The 19,195-nt window shown below is 35.9% G+C and overlaps 1 protein-coding gene across 1 annotated transcript in view; it reads right to left on the reverse strand.

The window, feature by feature from the left end:
* CEP85L (centrosomal protein 85L) overlaps positions 1-14,655 on the reverse strand; it is a 173,552-nt gene extending 158,897 nt beyond the window's left edge. Inside the window, exon 1 of the mRNA XM_081293929.1 lies at positions 14,320-14,655. Coding sequence (XP_081150055.1) covers positions 14,320-14,392 — 73 coding nt within the window. The 5' untranslated portion in view covers positions 14,393-14,655. The remainder of the gene's footprint in view (positions 1-14,319) is intronic.
* Between the last annotated feature and the right edge of the window lie 4,540 nt (positions 14,656-19,195).

Here is a 19,195-nt window from a genome sequence, read left to right on the forward strand (position 1 = left end):
ACCCCATCTCTAATAAAATACAAAACAGGGCTGGGGATGTGGCTCAGTGGAGTGCCCGAGTTCAATCCCCAGTATCAAAAAAAAAAAAAAAAAAAAATCAAAATACACAAATTAAAAATAAAACTATACTTGGTGTTACTTCTATAATATCATTCCTGACAGTAATATTTTAATAAAAATTATGCCATGTAAATATTATCTTGAAGTTTTATTCATATATAATTTATGAATTAAATTTGGGTTTTATAGGCTTATGAAGTACATGAGCAAAAAACCACATACATTTAAAATAAGAACTCAAAATTGGCTGAAGAGACATTTACACCCACTTTATTTTCCAGAACAGCCACTTTACACTTTGTAGATTCTAGGCCTTTCTCAGAATGAGAAAATTTATCTGAGTAAATACTCCCACAAAATACCAAATGAAAGTAGTCTGTCACCAGATCTTTTCTAACTCTGATCTGGACGGGGCCTATGATCTGTATTAAAAAGCTTACTTCAATCAGGTAATATTTCAACTTATAGTCCTCTCTACAACATTTTCAAAAGAGATAACCAGGGACTGGGGATATAACTCAGTTGGTACAGTACTTGCCTCACATGCACAAGGCTGTGGGTTCAATCCTCAGCACCAGTAAAAAAGAGGAGAGACAGCCAGTCCACGTCTTTTCTCACAAGGGACATACCCAGCAACTGATATATATAGGCTACTAGACATATAAATGGAAAATAAAGTTTAAAAAAATGTTCAGTCTCACTAATAATGAGGTAAGTAGAAAAGATGATACAGCTTTAGGATTTTTTTAAGTTACCACATTAATATCTGAAAGATGAATGTCATCAAAGTGAGGAGAATGTTTATACACTTTTGTGGCCATATGAATTGGTACAACCTTTCTAAAGATCAATCCAAAATTGGGTAACTAAACTTCAATATAAACAAAGTCTTCTACTAGGAATTTATCCTAAAAACATATTAAGTAAATATTTTTTAAAAGTCCAAGGACATTCCCAACAGCTTAAAATAAATGCCCCCAAACTATCTACTTACCTTAAAATTGGTTGATAATGCTCAAGTGATAAAAATTATTTTTACCAACTTGTTTATTTGTTCTTTTTAGATATACACATGAAAGTAGGATGTACCAACCTATTTTTTTTAACATGAAGGATATCCAAATATAAAAAATATATACAGGAAAAAAAAACTGGCATAGCTAAATATATAAGAAGATTCTATGGTTGGTGAAGAGGTTGTACATTTACATACACTGCTTGAAAAAAGGAGCTTTCAGGGAGCCCCACACCAAAATGTTAACACTGACTATAAGGTTTTGCTAAAGGAACAAATATATTATGGAGACGTTCATTCCATCATTAGTTGTTGTTATTATTACTGACAGTCTTCATTCTATCAGTTATGGGGGGACATGTTGAAATTATGTATATTAATTTTCCAATTATATCAACATTTATTCTGAGATTAGGAACCAGCTATAGATCAAAATATAGAAATTCAATAGATTCCTAATAAAAAATTTTACAAAACTACAAAAAAACACTAAATAAAAATTCTTCTTTTTAGACAATGTAACTACTTTGAACAATATAAAGTTATGCTATGCTTTAACCCACAACACACCTCCACCTCATTTATCTGTATGGTATGAAACTCTTGGACAATGTCAAATATGAATCACAGTTAATTTTATGTGTCAACTTGACTGAGCTATGGAGAGCCCAGATATTTGGACAAACATTTCTATAAGGGTTCTTGGATAAGATTAATGCTTAAATAGTAGAAGGGGTAAATCAGACTGCCCTTTATAATGCCATTGCTTCCTCCCATCAGTTGAAGGCCTGAGTAGAATTTAAAAAAAAAAAAAAAAAAAGGCCTGCCTGATGTCCTATGAATTAAAACACTGGCTTTTCCTGCATTCAGACTTGAACTGAAACATAGGCTCTTCCTAAATGTTGAGCCTGCTAGTCTTCAGACTATAAATATACCATTGCAAAATCTAGGCCATCTTGCCAACTTTGTCCACTTTCATAACTCACAAGCTATGTTCTTATAATTATATACTACTGATTCTGTTTCGCTAGAGAACCCTAAATACAACAATGGGGAAACTAGGCAAATTCAGACTTTACCTGCAGACATAGAAGTGGGGATATAGTTTTCTCTGTAGAAGAGAACATTGGTCACAGTCCTCTATTTTCCTCATAGTAGCTCAATATTGTCTACTTCATACGACACCTACACAAAAGGTCTCCAAGTTTATGGGTACAAGCTCAATTATCTGTTATCTATCTCCCAATAAAAAGCTATATAAAAGAAATTACATAAAATAAATGGTCTACCACTGCATCCCTCTAGAAACTCAATTCTATCTTTGGATTACAGAATATAGGTGCTCCTTGACTTGTGATGGATTGCATCCTGAAAAACTCATCACAAATTAAAAATAGCACAAGTTACAAATGTATTTAATATATTTAACTTACCAATACAGCACAGCTTAGCAACATAGTACAACATAGTGGAATAACAATTTTTTACAACCCTGCAAATACATGGCTAAGAGGAGCTGCAGCTCACTGTTGCTGCACATCATTACAACAGAGTAAAGAGAGCTTATCATTAGTTCAGGAAAAGATCAAAATTCAAATTTACTGTCTTAACTGATTCTTCTATCAGACATTAAATAACTACTTATTTGTTCATTCCCAGTATATTATTCAAAATTTCATCAAAGCATTTACTAAGATATATAAATTATAGCTGGGAACAGTGAAAGACAACCCGTGTGTGTGTGTGCGTGTGTGTGTGTGTGCGTGCGCGCGCGCGCACATACATACACGCCTCACCTAGCACAGAGCTGCATACTAAGGCAGGGTTTTAATAAATGTTGTCATTATTACCACTGAGTACTCAATAAGTGTTCACTGAATAAAATTAGAATTTTGGAAGCCTTACAATTAGAGCTACAAAAATATCCTTCCCTTCAGAAGAAGGATTAAAACAAGGATTTTGTTTGGAGGTTGTTTGTTTATTTTAAAATCCAGGATATTTTAAACTAACCCTTAAGTCAGTATACATTTAAGTGTCTATTTAAAGACCAGTAAATATTTACCAAAGCAACTTTTTAAAAAGTAATTTTAGGGCTGGGGTTTTGGCTCAGTGGTAGACAGCTTGCTGCTCACTTTAGAGACACTGGGTTCGATTCTCAGCACTATATGAAAATAAATAAAATAAAGGTATTGTGTCCATCTATAACTAAAAATAAAATAAAGGTCCATTAACAACTAAAAATGTATTTTAAAAAAAAGTAATTTTAAATGGTTTGAAGAGCCAATGGCCAGAATTCATAACAAATATAGGAACTTTATTTCAGTTGGAACAACTTGGAATCATGAAGGAGCCTGAACTGTTTGGAGGCAGTGATTTGGTAAGTTTGCTTAGATACTAGTGTTTGTAAGGAACTGGATGAGGAGTTTAAGGAGCTGCAAAAGTTCCTAATAAATTAGTCCCCAATAGGTCAGATAAGACATGGAAAAGCCAGTCTTTCTCTCACACACAAAACATAGACATTAAACCACAAAGAAAATATTCATATTAATGTTAGCCATAACAGGAAAAAAAGCAGAAAATCTTGTACTATACTGGAGAGTATTTAGCTAAAATGGCAGAAACAAATTACTATAAAAATATTTAAATTCTTCATCCCAGTTTTCCACTCCATTTTAGTACTGTTTATCTCCAGGGAAAGTGACTCCAATCAGTTTAATTTTCTCTTTTTATAGAATTAATAGTATAGCTTGATGGAAATAGATATAGATTGTGAAACCAGGCTACCTGGGTTCTACCTCTTATTAAGAGTGAGACAGCAAGTAAATCACTTAGTCCCTGTATGCCTTAGTTTCTTACATAGGAGAAAAAAATTGTACTTAGACACTATCTTATAGGATTATTCAAAGTAATATGAAGGGAAAAGAGCAAGGCACTTTTAAAGTATCTTTATGTATTCATATAATTAAAACCTCGATAAATTTATTTTTACTATTATATATGTATAGAAATTTTCCAAAGGGGGAAAAAAACTGTTAAAAGAAGACGGGCAAGAAGGAAAGATGGAAAGGCTTACCTTCACTTTAAGCCTTTTTGTGTAGTCAATTTACATAACTTTAACAATTAGAGAAGAAAAAAATGATCTGACAAATACCACATAACTTAGTTCTTCTGTTCCTCATGAGGTATAATAAATACTTCTCCCTTCAAAGATTTAACCTTGCTCTTTTCCCTTCATATATATGCCCTTGTTATTTTGAGAAAGAGTGTCACTAAATTGCCCAGACAGGTCTTAAACCTGACTTCCCTTCTAGTCAATCAAGGATTATCAGCAGATTCTCTGACTAAAAGTTTTTCTCATTAGAAACTATATTATCTCCTTCAAAAAACAAATCCAATGTCCATGTCTTTGATATTCATCACTTTTTAAAAGAATATTTTTCTTTAGTTGTAGATGGACACAATGACTTTATTTATTTATTTTTATGTGGTGCTGAGAATCAAACTCAGTGTTTCACCGATGCTAGGTGAGCGTTCCATCACTGAGCTACAACTCCAGCCATGATAGTCACCACTTTAACAGCTGTATTCCGAGGAAAAAAAAGCAAATTTTCTACCACAATGATCTCTAATGTGGTTACATGTATACTAGGGAAATCTACCATCAGGCTGCCAGAAGAACCTCTGTCTATAGTTTAAAATTATTTTTAGTAAAATACAATATATTAAATTTTACTAATATTTAACATACAGATTAACATTAGTGCCCTCACTTGTATTATCAGAGTATGACGTTCATACATATAAGATAAACCAAGGTAGGAAGGCAAGGTTTTTCTCACAAGGGGCTTGACAGCGCAATCCTCCTTCACTAATATAAGTATTGCAATGCATTGCAGTTTGTGCCTGGTTAAACAGATTTACATATTATATGATGTAGTTGCATCCAAATTAACCTTCACAGAATGAATTAGAGGCTTAAAAATATTACTACAGAGAAAGCTGAAGCTGAAAAAACTGAATATTAAAAATACCAATAATCAATACTAACACTGAAAATATAAGTACAAATAAACAAGAAAATAGCCAAGCTATGCTTCCTATGCACTCTTCATCATTCCCTCTGCAAGAGGAAAAAAATGACTCAAATCAGATCTGATAGTAATATTTCACCTAGCATTTCCATTTGAAAAAAATAAATCAATTCCCTTAAAGGTAAAGATAATGCTTTTCAAATGAAGCTCTCAATAAGGAAAGGTTATACCAGGAGTCAACACAATTCACACACTTTCAAAGGCAAAAAAAATAATTTTTAGATGTATTATATATATATATATATATATATATATATATATGCCACTAAAAAAAAATATCAATTAAATGACACCATGAATTATATGATACACCCAGATATGCATTATAAATGTTAAAATACGTTTTTCAAGGCACATCTAAAAGTCAATAAAACTATAAAGATATTGCATATACAAAATAGGAGCATTTAGTTGAAATTTCTCAACATATTTAAAAAATGAGGAGTCATTGGTTTTCTACAGTGTCAAAAATGCCCCTTTTATAAAGGACAGTCATAATATATCAAGAAAAACAGTCAAACAACAGGAAGCATAAAGGGGAGGGGCTTGGAAAGCTTGTGATTCCCCAATCCCATAGAGATCCAAAGATCAGCTCACACATGAAATGTTAGGTTCTAACCAGAGGTAAAATTCTAGATCAAAGGAAAGAAACAATCATGAAATAGGACCAGGTTCCAACACTGAAAATTAATGTTAAATAATCTTTGAGCATGGCTCTACTCAGTTAAAATATGATTAGTAGCATCAGATTTACTTGTCACATAAACACAAGAATAACTATGTTAGGGGGCTGGCGCTATAGCTCAGTGGCAGAGCACTTGCCCAGCATATGTGAAGCACTGGGTTCAATCCTCAGCACCACATAAAAAAATAAATAAATAAAATAAAGGCATGGTGTCCATCTACAAGTAAATAAATATGTTAAAATCTAGCTCAATCTAAGCAAATTAGTTTTCTTATATTTAAGGACTCAAATAAAATTTAAGTAATCAGTAACCAGAGGTTGTGGCTTTCTAAATATAAAAGGGTAGAGAAAGGGATAAAGAAAAAGGAGACATTGATCAAAGGTACAAAGTTTTAGTTACACTGGACAAGTATGTTTTCTACTTCACCAAAATCGATTGCACTTCATGGTGACCACAGTTAACAACTGTATAGCATATTTCAAACACTGCTTAAAAAAAAAAAAAAAAAATTCTCATCACAAACTATAAGCTGATGTGAGACATATGTTAACTAGCTTGATTTAATCATTCTACTCTGTATAATAAATAAAAAACCATATTGTGCCTCATAAATTATACAATATTACTTACCAATTTAAAAATAAAAATTAAATAAAGCAATACAAAAAGTATAAAAATAGATTATTTAAATATGATTCTGAATTTCCTTAGTTTCAATTCTATTATAACATGGGACTTAAAGTAGGTTGGTTTAGATTATAATTAAAAATTACTTCAATTGGGCTGGGGATGGGCTCAAGGGGTAGCGCGCTCACCTGGCACATGCGGGGCACTGGGTTCAATCCTTAGCACCACATGCAAATAAAATAAAGATGTTGTGTCCACCAAAAACTAAAAAATAAATATTAAAAAAATTCTCTTTCTCTCTCTAAAAAAAATTACTTCAATTAAGAAGAATGATCAGATGAATAGTTTACCTTTAGAGAAAACATTAAAAATTCAAACCAATACATATTCACCAGGTACTTCTTAAATATAACAAAGAACTCAAGAAAGTTAGAATACAACCAACATAGATAAGACCATCTCCTTCCAGGAAAAAGTTATATATTTGCTCATTTCAGTGTGCTGATAGGCCAAAGACCCTATCTACTAGTTACATAAAATACCATATTCATAAAAGTTTTTTGGTAGCTATGCATAATTAGAACTACAAATGTAATTTTTCATAATTTTTGTTTCTATTTAGAAACTATTAAAATGAGATACAGTAAACAGAAAACACTATGTTTTTAATAAAACCACCAGAAATATAAGGGAGTAATACCAAGTAGTATTCCAGAGAGGTTTATCTTTGTCTTAGAATGTAGCTATTTCTTATCACCAAAGAGAGAAAAAATTCTTCATGATAGCAAATTATGCCAAAACTAAGAAGGAAACTAAGAAAATAAATACACAGATCAGAATGAATTTTCCCAAATGATAGCTAATGAATGCTATGAATGCTTTTATTTATGTAGCCATTAACCTCCAGAGCAGAATAGGATAATTTTCCCTGAATAACCCATTTATTTCCTGATACTTAGTAACATTCATACCACATACAATACATTTTAATGCAAAATTTAAAAATAATTAGTCTTAAACTATTTCATAATAAATTCAAGGAAATTTATAAATATCTGGAATTTTTCAGTTCTCAAAATTAAATAACTTAATTTTTAGTTGTGCTTTTCAGTGCATTACTGCCAAAGTGTACATTAACATTCTCATTGTTGTAACACTCTAAAAATTCTGCTGAACACCTGCCACTTTTATGAAGGATAATCATAATGTATCAAGAAAAACAGTCAATGGGCTGGGGTTGTAGCTCAGTGGTAGACCACTTGCCTAGCACATGTGAGGGCCTGAGTTTGATCCTCAGCACCACATAAAGATTAAAAAAAAAAAGGTATTTTATCTATCTAAAACTATAAAAAAAAAAACTTGTTTTAAAAAAGAAGAAAAGAAAAACAGTCAAACAACAGGTAGCATGAAGTGGGGAGGGGCTCCTAAAGGCTGTGCTCCTCCAATTGCATAGAAACCTAAAGATCAACTCAGACATGAAATGTTAGGTTCTAACCAGAGGTGAAACTCTAGAACATCTGACAAAAAAGAAAGAAAGAGGGGCTGGGCATGTGGCTCAAGCGGTAGTGCTCTCGCCTGGCATGCCTGCTGCCCGGGCTCGATCCTCAGCACCACATACAAACAAAGATGTTGTGTCTGCCAAAAAATAAAAAATAAATATTAAAAAAAAATTCTCTCTCTCTCTCTCCTCTCTCACTCTCTTTAAAAAAAAAAAAAAGAAAAAGTAAAAGAAAGAGAGAGAATCCACAAGAAACTGTTGAAAAAGTTTCAGAAATGTCCTAACAAGACAACAAGTACACAATTTCTATGGTCACTAAGCACACAATCTCTGCCTCTACCAAAGCAATGTAACTAAATAGTGGAAAAATATAAACTACAAGAAACATAGTCCAAAGCTTTCATTCTGGCTCTTCCTAAAGAATAACTAAAAACTGCAGTTAATTTTAAAGCTCTAAACTTTAATATAAAAAATATTTTCAAAGTAGCATCAACAAAGCAATCAAATTGTACTCACTAGACATGTACTATGTAAAGAAGGGCATAGGACAAGGTTTCTGAGTTTATCCTTGTTAACTTAAAATCCTATGAACTGCTAGAATTAATTTAGCACTACCTAATAAAGTTTTAAATTATCACTGAAAAGAAGCAAAAACAGAGGTGGAAAGATTCTCAGTCTATTGGGAAGTTAATTTAAGCATGAAATAAAACTAGTCAAAAGTTTGGTCCCCTGGCTAAAATAATCCTTTATTCTGATAGGAGGGAACACTGTTCATACCAGTTCAGATGTTCTGGGCAAGAGCACTCTTGTCAAGGATTGGACACTGCTCTCTCTAAACAGGGCATCCCAGGAAACCTTTCAACTCTGGGCAAACCCAGGACATTTCTGGTTTTAAAACTTAAAGTCATAAGCAAACCCAGGCAGTTGTAGCTTGAGATGTGGTAAAGAGAAAGCAATTAAAAAGTGGGGGGGGGGGCAGTAATTCAAACATTTATTGAGCACCTATGTATTGATCTCTATGCAGTGAAGTTGATCTCTGCCAGTTTAATACTTTTTAACCTCTCACCTAAGCTGACCAGTGGCACTGATTCATTTCCTCCTGACTCATCTTACATGGCCTCTTGGAAGCATGAGAACTTCTTTATCATTCCGGTCTTTAGGCACCTCTCTTTTGGAACACATTCTCTTGGTTTTACTCCTATCTCCCTGGCTGCTTCATTCCAGTCTCTCTAAATGGGTCATCTTCTTCTACTTAAACAGGAATATGTTAGTGTCTCAGAGCTTAGTTCTCCAATTTCTTATATTCTCTGCTGTCTTCTCTATAATCTTGCCATACAATGCATCCAGCTCCAAGATCTTTAAACATTTTATCCAAGATCTTTAAACCATTTTTGCACAAGTAACTCTTTAAATTCCTATATCTTCCCCACAATCTAAGGATCTCCCCTACTGAACCCAAACTTGTATAACCAATTTTCTACTCAATATCTCACCTGAATCTTAAGGATCTAAAACTTCACATGACTAAAACAATAAAACAGAACCCCTGATTGCACTTATTTCCCCCCCCACACACACACACACCCTTCCAATTTCCCCATCTCAGAAATCATTATATAATTACTGAAGCCAAGGATAAGATAAGATGTTGTTTTTGATCCCTCATTCCCTCACTTGCCACCTCCAAACCATCAGTAAATCCCATCAGCTTTAATTTTCATGTGTACTCCAAATCAAACCTCTCCAAATCTAATCAAACCACTCTAATCCAAGCATTATCTCTCACCTAATAACTGCAATGCTCAGTAACTGGCTTCTCTGTAGCTGTTCACTGCCCCCCCCCCACAATATCCTTCCCCACAGAACAGCTAGGAGTGATCTATAAACACCAAAGATAGAGAATTTCTGTTTCTGTTCACATCCCCAGTGCACAAAACACTGCCTGTCTCTTGGTAGACAATGTGCTGAGTGAAACAACTGGGCCATCTCCCCTACCCTTTCATAACCAGCTTCCTCTCACAGGATAAAACTCACTTCTTATAATGCCTTAAATTGTTATCAGGCCTTCCTAACCTCACATTCCTACTCCTTAAGCTCTCCACTCACTAGTTTTGATAGTCCTTACACTCTCCAAATTCATTTCCACCTTGGAGCCCTTTCATTCCTCCCTTTATGTCTGGCACTTTCTCATCACTCAGGTCTCAGCCCAGTGTCACCTCTTTAGAGAGGTCTTCCCTGACCAGCTTACCCAAAGTAGCTCTGCCTAGAAATCCTATGTCATACCAACCAGTTCCCTTTTCTTCTATTAGCTGGACTATTTCTCATTATCTATTTGCTTACCATTTCCTCTCCACTAGAATGTAAATTTCCTTATAACAGATCTTATCTTTCTAGTCACCAATGTATCCTCAAAGCCTGGCATACAATTAATATTCATTAATAGAATAAATCACATTAAAAAGATGACAAGCTTTATGCTAGTAACAATAAATGTTTTTAATTAAAGAATAACAGAAAGTCAAAGCAACAAACTGGTATAAAAAGCAATTTGATGTTCTTTTTACGTTAATCATTCTCATTCTTAAAATAAGTAATCTTATGCTAAGGAGTGATATAGCCCAAATTATATCATGTGCATGTAAGACTATGTAACAACAAATCTCATAATTTTGTACAACTATAATGCACCAATAAAAGACTTTCTACAATAAATTGCTTCTTAGAATATTGCTTTAATATTCTGAAATTATGAAAGTATAAAATATGATCACCTTTAAGTTATATATTTGAGTTTAAAACTTATCTGTATGATCACATTCTTTTTTTAATTCACAATTTGTGGTAACTAATTAAGCTAAAATCAGTAAAATACTATATCTGTGAGACTTCAAGCCTTCATTGTCTTCTCAGAGTACATCATACATACATTTCTTTCAGTAACAAAAACCATGACTCTGTTCATAAATACATAAATATTCACAACATGACAACAGAAATTATCAACTCACCATTTATTGATCGGCCTCAGATCAATTTACTAGCTTCATTCAAGCCAAAGTGATCAAATTCCAGTTATTAATCAAATTCATTTCATAAAAGACATTACCCCAATGCCTATTATGAAAGAACATTTCCAGGTGAGTTTAGGCTAAAAAGTTATGTTTCATTGTTACCGTAGTACTCTTAGGTCCATCTAATTCAGAACCACAGCAGCAAACCTTATTATTAGATGTTATCTTAAGAGTTATTACCACTATCATTATGACATCACTAAACACCTTATGGCAATGCATCAACTACAAAAAAACAGATTTAAAGCTCCAACCAATGGACAAATGACATTTTTTAAAGCTCAAGTAAGCCTTTCCTATTAACACTTATAACACACTTTAAAAGTATAATATTCTATCTCAAAATGTTTTAAGGATTGAATATGTTAATAGCTTTAAAATGACTTATAAAAAGGAACATATTCAATATCACTAGATGTTAATAAGTACTCAAAATAGCACCATATCATGCTAGATTTCAAAAACCTAAGAGAAATACATCTATCCTTCATCCACATTTGAAATTAGTATAAATTTTGAACAACAGAGTAAATTCAAATATAGTCATTGAAATGCACAAAAGATATAACCACTGCTACTTAAAATTAGCCTTCTAGTCGTATTTGTCAACAGAAAAAAAAAAGGGGATGGTTTTTATGTGATCTTAGTATGGAAACATAAGAAAATATTCATTTTGTTTTCTAACATGGTTACTCCATAAAACTGATAAACTATGGGTAAAACCAAAACAAAATTAAAACAAAGGCCAAAAGTTCAGTACTTTCCAAACCACAATTAGTATTCCTATTTGTTCTTTTACAGTCATTTCCTTAAAAAGAAAGTTCCCTCCATTTAGAAAACTGGTTCTGTATTCCTTTGGTTTTCCTGTTAGTCTAATTATTTGTGTAAACAAATCAATTTCAGGATACCTAGAATTAACCCACATATTGAGAAAGACTCATTTTAATACCAGAAATTATTTACTTATCACTGTCTTTCACAGTGGCCCTTAGGACCCAATAGATTGCTGATAAATTCAATCATAAGACTCATTCCCTTTGTTTTCAGATAAGCCCTAAAACAGCTCAAGTTAGTCAAAAGATATATTGACCAATATTTCAAAAATATAAATTTTCTTCTGATTCTCAGAAAAAAAAAAGATATCCACATCAATCAACTCAGAAGTCATAATTTTGACTTTTACTGTCTGCTCAATTGATAAAAACCAAAAGTTGTTCATGTAAGGTATAAATTTTAAAAACTGATTTTAATCAATTTCAAGTGTATATGTTTGCTCAGGATAAGAATAAACAAACAATAATTTCATTAATTCTGTAAAAATAATCCATTCCCAGAATATAGCTGAAAACATTTTTCATTAGAAAGGCAATGTTATGATTTACCAACAGTTTATCACTGTCAAAGCTGAGATAAATGCTTTTGTAAATATGTACTGCCCAAATTTCTGAAATTTGGATAATAATCCTCTTTCACTATATTCTATGCCATAGTAAATGTCTAGAGACTGCAATATAACATCAGTCCTTCATTACTTAACTTCTAAACAGTAAGATGTTTTCTTAATAGAAAACAATGGGAAATTGATACAACGCTTGTGTGATATACCTTCAAACAACCTATCATTATTCACAAATACATTTTAAGAGGTTAGGTTACAAAAACATTAGAGATGACATCTGACACATATGGATAAATGGAAACTACTCTCCAGACCCTAGAGATAGTGAAATCTCTTCTTCATCACTCAAATCACTTAGATGTCAGGATTTGTGAATACTTGGATAAGCATCAGAAACCTCTCAACTACTGTCTTCTCTTCTTAAGACAAATTGCATACATTTTAGAGAAAATCTCCTACATATATTGATGCTGTTTGTTTTTACTGAAGTCACGCTAATGAAAAATATTAAATTTAAATTTAATGAAAAATATTTTTAAAAAATATTAAAATTAAATTTAATGGAAAAGTATTTTTTAAAAAGTAGGTCTAAATTTAAGAAAATGATTTCAAATATAACTCTGGCTTTTTAAAAATGCATGTTATTTACCTAAATTTTTAAAAATTACATCCCAAATACCTAAACCATCACAGAACCGCATTAAACTTCAATAGCAATGTACCTGATTTTTTAATAGCATTAAATATTATCATACAAAGACCTCTCTAAATGCTGCTTTGCTTTATGGTTTTGTAAATAATATCTCTGAAAAAATGTATACAATAAAAATGCCTCTAAGTTACCCAAGTCAAGCTCAAACGCTATGTGGAACAAGGTTACTTAACAAGAGTCCCAGAACCACCTGAATCAGTAGGAGAAATTTTGTGTATGTATATATGGCCTTTTCTTTTTTTTCTGGACAAAAAGTCTGTTAAACTTTCAGCTTTTCAAAGGGGTTCATAACTCCGTTAAGATTAAAGTGCCTGAAGGGACTGTCATCATTAGATAACTTGTCACAGGCAAACCAAGCTTTATTTTGTATGCCAAATTAGGGGAGGGTTTATTCTAATTTAGGGGCTCCGATACAATTTCTGGGTGATGCAAGCATGAAAAGGCTGTCGGATCCAAACAGCCCCCTACACCCACGGAACGCACCAAACCAAGGGGCTTTAAGAGTCAAACCCATTAACAGCCCTACAGCTCAAACATCCACTGGATCTTGCAGGAAGCGCCCTCCCCTTTCACCAGAGGGGGCTGCGGGCGGCGACTAGGTTCTTTGCAGGGGTCGAAATCCCCTCGGGGGTCGCTCACCACGCCCACAGCACCAACAGCCTCCTCCCGCCCCAAAGGCGCCCCCTCAAGTAGCGGCTAGATGCGTGGGTACAGCAGAGCCGCCCGCGCCCCCGGGCGCCGCAACACGGTCGCAGCGACCTTCCAGTCCCGGTCCCTCTGAGCGGGGAGCAAGCCCCGTTATCACGCTGGTCACACAGCCCACGAGGGAACGGGAGGAGGAAAGCGGGACAAAAGAGCCCAACCCGAGCCGAGCTGGAAGTTGAGGGTGGGGGCTGCGGCCCGAGAAGGCGCGGTGCGGACTTTCGGCAGCGGCGGGGATGGTCTGCCGAGGTGCGGGGCTATGGCCCGCCAGATGTCAGCCCGCAGGGCCAGGGGCAGACAGCCGGAGGAAACGCGGAGGGCGGGCGCGGGCACGCGCCGGCGTCTGGCAGGCGGCCGGGGGAAGGCCACAGCAGGGAGGGGAGCGGCGGCGGATCCCGAGGCACCGTAGGCTGCTGCGACCCCCACCCCACCCAGCCAGGGGCTGTGCCCTTCCTTACCCGCCGGGAAGCTACGGGCCCCGCCAGGGCTGTCCTGGCCGCTGGCTTCGGGGGCCAGGAAACGGCCCCACATCGCGGGCGTGTGGGCCAGGGGCTTCCTACACCCTGCGTCCGTCCTCTCCAGCTTTCGCCTCCTGCTTCTTCAGGGGCGGAAACTTGTGCCGAACCTGGGCCGCGGCGGCTCCGGCTGTAGGGTGGGCTGGCGGCTTAACGGCTGCTCAGCGACGGGCAGGGAGCACAGGGGCCAGATTCGCCGCAGTGGCGGCAGCTGCCATGGCCAAGCCGGTTGGGCTGAGGCCGGGGCCGGGGAAGCCGCGGCTCCGCGGTGACGGCAGCTCGATCCCCGGCTGCGCCTGGGCTCAAAGGCTCTCAACGAAGTTGCAGCTGCGGATTCTCTCCGCCCCCTCCGCCCGCTGAGCCTGAGCCAGGCCCAGGCCGGAGCTGGGGAGGGGGCGGGGCCTGGTAGGGGCGGGGCCAAGGGGACTTACTTAAGGCGTGCGTGGCGTGGGGCGGGTTCTGCAAACAGGCGGGCGCCCTTCCTCGCCTTTGCGTTTTCTGCCGCAAATAGCGGGTTCTGCAACTCATCCTTAACCCGTCTTCTCAGTCTCGGTTCACTGCCAGACGACTGGAGGGCCTTAAATTGGCCCCGGGCTCTATCTTGTAATCCACGGTCCCTCCCTTGGGTAATGTCTCACGCCCTTCTCCTAACCTGAGAGACGTGGTCCCGCCCTTGCATCACCTCGGTTGGTGATTTAATTTAATAAGGGAAAAAGAGATATAAGACAGATATCAAAATATCTACCACACAGGAATGTATGTGAAAAAAGGGAAGTTGAAAAGGACCTGAGGGTAATTAGAATCAGGGAATGAATTTCAAGGGGAAGCGTAATGATAAACTAGTCGCCCAGTATTTCAGATAAGCAATTGAGTCAAAACGGCACCTAAGTATCAATGATAGAACCTTCCTTCTTGCCACCTACACCCAAGCATCTATCTGCCTGCTCCTGATCAGTTTTCACCTTTTTCCTGAACTGTTCCTAAGGAAGGACCAAAAAATGCAGTATTCTATTATTTTAAAATCTTCTCATTGAAAATATGATGATCCTACCAGTATTTAGGTACAGAATAGTTCATTTGAGTTATACTGGTCGAGCATCACAGTAAGAGGCCCTTTTTGCCTTGGGGGGGATCAATCAGTGGTAAACCTGGATCTAAGTCCCTACCTCCAGAGGCTTTGAGTCCAGAACTGCTTTTCCTGTTCGAAAGTTTGCTAGCAAAGTCCTCATATTTGTAATTTTTTCTTAAAGACGCTGCAATTGGGAAGTACCGCTTAAAACTTAATGAAAGTCAAATTACCTTTACGTGTGTATCCTCTTACCACATCTGTGTTGCAGTTTATCTGATTGCCAGAGTACATTTAGTCTCCCTCCAGTAAACTTCCAAATCATGAGATGTTGGCCAAGGGCCAAATGTTTTTGATGATAGAAAGTAACAGAAACTAGAAAGAAAAAAAAAAGAATGTAGTTGTTTCATTTTTCTGATTAAAATATGTATTAGCTCACTTAATATGACACTTGAATGAGATAGGTTAAAATACTAAAAACAGTAACTATAACACTATATCAAGTATACATTTTTTTATGGTGTATAGTTAACATAGTCATTGGGCACAGTGTTTATTAAATACCAAACTTTTTGATACAGTTCGAAGAAATGTATGAAATATTACAGATATCTTAATCCTTTGTGAGTTTAAAATACATTCATTTGTTAATTCAAAAACTGCCAATTTCCACCCAATTCTAAACAGAGAAAAATCATTCAAGTTTTCTACATGTTTTTATCAATGTGAAGGACATGTTACTACCCACAAAGAAGTACATGTGAAGCTGAGGCTACATAAAGTATGTCAATGTCAATACCTATTACAGAGTAAGAGCGAAAAGTAAAAACATGTTACTTTTGTGGCACTTAGCAACCAAGATAAAATTTTTTTATTTCTGTGATCAAACTGGGGGGATAAAGAGCTAATGCAATTAAGGTCACTGAAATAGTAAGTAAGAATATTATATAGATGAAGTGATCTGTAATTAGAAATTCATTTCAATCATATGAATTCTGAGTACTGAAATATGCTTTCCCCACATCTATGCATCATGTATATTTGGAAAGATTCATGCTTCTCAGAATTCAATGATTAAAATTTATTATAGTACAAGATAGATAACCTAAGGACTACCTATTACTAGCCCTGCTATTGTAAACTGGCATATATTTGTTTTGTTGTGATATTATTTTAAGACTACAAGGAGAATCTTACAAGCAAAGATTATTATTGTTGGAACTCAATCTTGGTAACAGTTCTACTAAGCAGAAGTAATACAAGTGATGAAAATAATATATGTTTATGTGTATACCTACATATATGTGATTTATATAAAACTGAATATTTGTGTATATCTACATATTTATAAGTATGGTTGCTCAGTTGAAATTGAAGTACTTAATGTTTTGGGAGGAGACTTTTTAAAGACAGAAACTAGATTGCAAGAAGAAAATAATACTAAAAACACCATATCTGATATCAAACTATATTAAACACTATTTAAAATGTTGCACAAAAACATTATTTTAAAGTGAAAAATCATTCATAACTCTTAAATTTACATTTTAATCTCTGGTCTGATTCAATTGAATTATATTTATTTTTCTGATTCAAATTTATTAGATTGGGCAAACAACAACCAGAGAGGCGTGACAATGCATAGTGGCAACATTTTAAAAACAGAAGAAAATCCCATGCATAATATGGGAAAATCTCAAGAAATTTTTATATTTTTAACAATATAAAAGATCAAAAATACAACCAGAGAAATAAAAATTTGTGCTCTATATGTGTGATATGAATTGTAATGCATTCTGTGTCATATATAACAAATTAAAATTAAAAGATAAAAGATCAAAAAACTGTAAACAATATGTAGAAAAATTAAACCAAGCAATAACAGTTGAAACAGTTCCTAAAGAATGGTTGCCACTAGATAGAAAAATTTTATGAAAGGATTACGAAAAATTCCAACAACTAGATAATTCAGGTATATAAGTACAATGATTTACAACCTTTTCCAGATCAGAAAAAAATGACATGCAATGCTGAGGGCCATTACCAAGTAGGAATGACACATCGAAATTTCCTTGCCAGCGTACCCCATGTTAATTTCGCTGTTGACCTTGCATGTGTGTTTGAGAAAGGTGACCCTGCTCAACGACCAGGGTGGATCCAGGATTAGGGTGTGTCCTGCAGTTTGAGGAAGTATCCCGCTCCTTGGGTTAAGGGCGTTCCCAGTTTAAGACCTTGGGTTTTAGGGAAGTTCGATGTTGAGGATTATTGCTGCTGGAAATAGGGCGTTCCTGCTACCTGAGCTCCCGTTGAGCTCTTGTGAGATTCAGAGAGCATTTTGGGAAAGAAAGCCTCGTGGAGTAGGTGAATTGGGAGGAGAACTGGGATTGCCTCAGAACGTGTATGGAGGCCGGTGTGAGTTCGGGAATAAAGAATTGCTGTTTGAATCTACAAAGCTGTGTGGTGGCTCGTGATTCTGTGCCCAGCCAAGACTGCGGCAATGCAACCCCAATTTATTTGGAGTTGTTTTAATCCCAAATAATCATAATAATGAAAAAATAGAACACTTTTTTGAAGATGGATTTGAAAATATTAATTGAATTCCTGGCAAATACAATTTAGACATACAATAGTTATTAGGAGACAGGTAGATTATTTAACCTATCTGGGGCTCAATTCCCTCATCTGTAATTTGGGATTATAACTCTAACTACCTCCTAGGACTGTTATGGGATTAAATGAGTTAATATTTGTAAAATACATAGAACAGTACATCTATGCACCTGTATTGGGGTACAGATTACCATAAAATCAAGTAATGGAACTCTGTTAAATACCAATAAGAAAAAATAACAATTTTATAGACCAGATCAGTTGTAGATCATGTTTTCTAAACACGTATCAAAATGGAGTAAAGTACTATTTAGAATCTTTTCCTGACCGTTCAGGATTACTAATTAGTCTGGGGATTATGGTGAAATAGTAAACTGTTCAGAAATCTTTTCCAAAGTGGGGAAAAGTTAATAGAAGTCTTCACTCTAGGTTGTATGCCAAACTCCCTGTGTGGATGTCTGGTTAGCTACTGGGTTTGGTGTCCCTCCCAGTTCTATCAAAATGAAGGGAGGAAAATTAGGGAAAGTAGCTGGCTGGTAATGGCCAAACCAAGAAGACAAGGACACCTCATCTCAAGACTCTGATTCTTATTAGGTATAGAAAATGCATCTCATCTGTACCTTTGCCTCCAGAGTTAGATTGCAATGACCAATGAGAAAGTAGGTAAGATATGGAACATTAAAGCAGCCCGTTAGCAGATAGGAAGTTGGGGTAGGAAAAGTAGAATTCAACCAGCACATGAACTTCAAAGTACCGTCAATATTTACTGGAACTGCTTAACTGATACACTTATCATAGAACTTGAGGTCACCAACTACTCAAACCCAGCCTATGAAAAGAAGTGAGCTCCCTTACAGTGAAAAGGACACAGCAATCTTTTTTTTTTTTTAAGAGAGAGTGAGAGAGGAGAGAGAGAGAGAGAGAGAGAGAATTTTTAATATTTATTTTTTAGTTCTCGGCGGACACAACATCCTTGTTGGTATGTGGTGCTGAGGATCAAACCCGGGCCGCACGTACACCAGGCGAGCGCGCCACCGCCTGAGCCACATCCCCAGCCCCAGGACACAGCAATCTTGACAGTACATAAGGAGACAAATTCTTCCCTGCCTGCCTTCCTTTGAAGATACAGGAGAGGCCAAAAAA

This window comes from Spermophilus citellus, assembly GCF_964194105.1.
Source record: "Spermophilus citellus genome assembly, chromosome: 5".
NCBI lineage: Eukaryota > Metazoa > Chordata > Mammalia > Rodentia > Sciuridae > Spermophilus > Spermophilus citellus.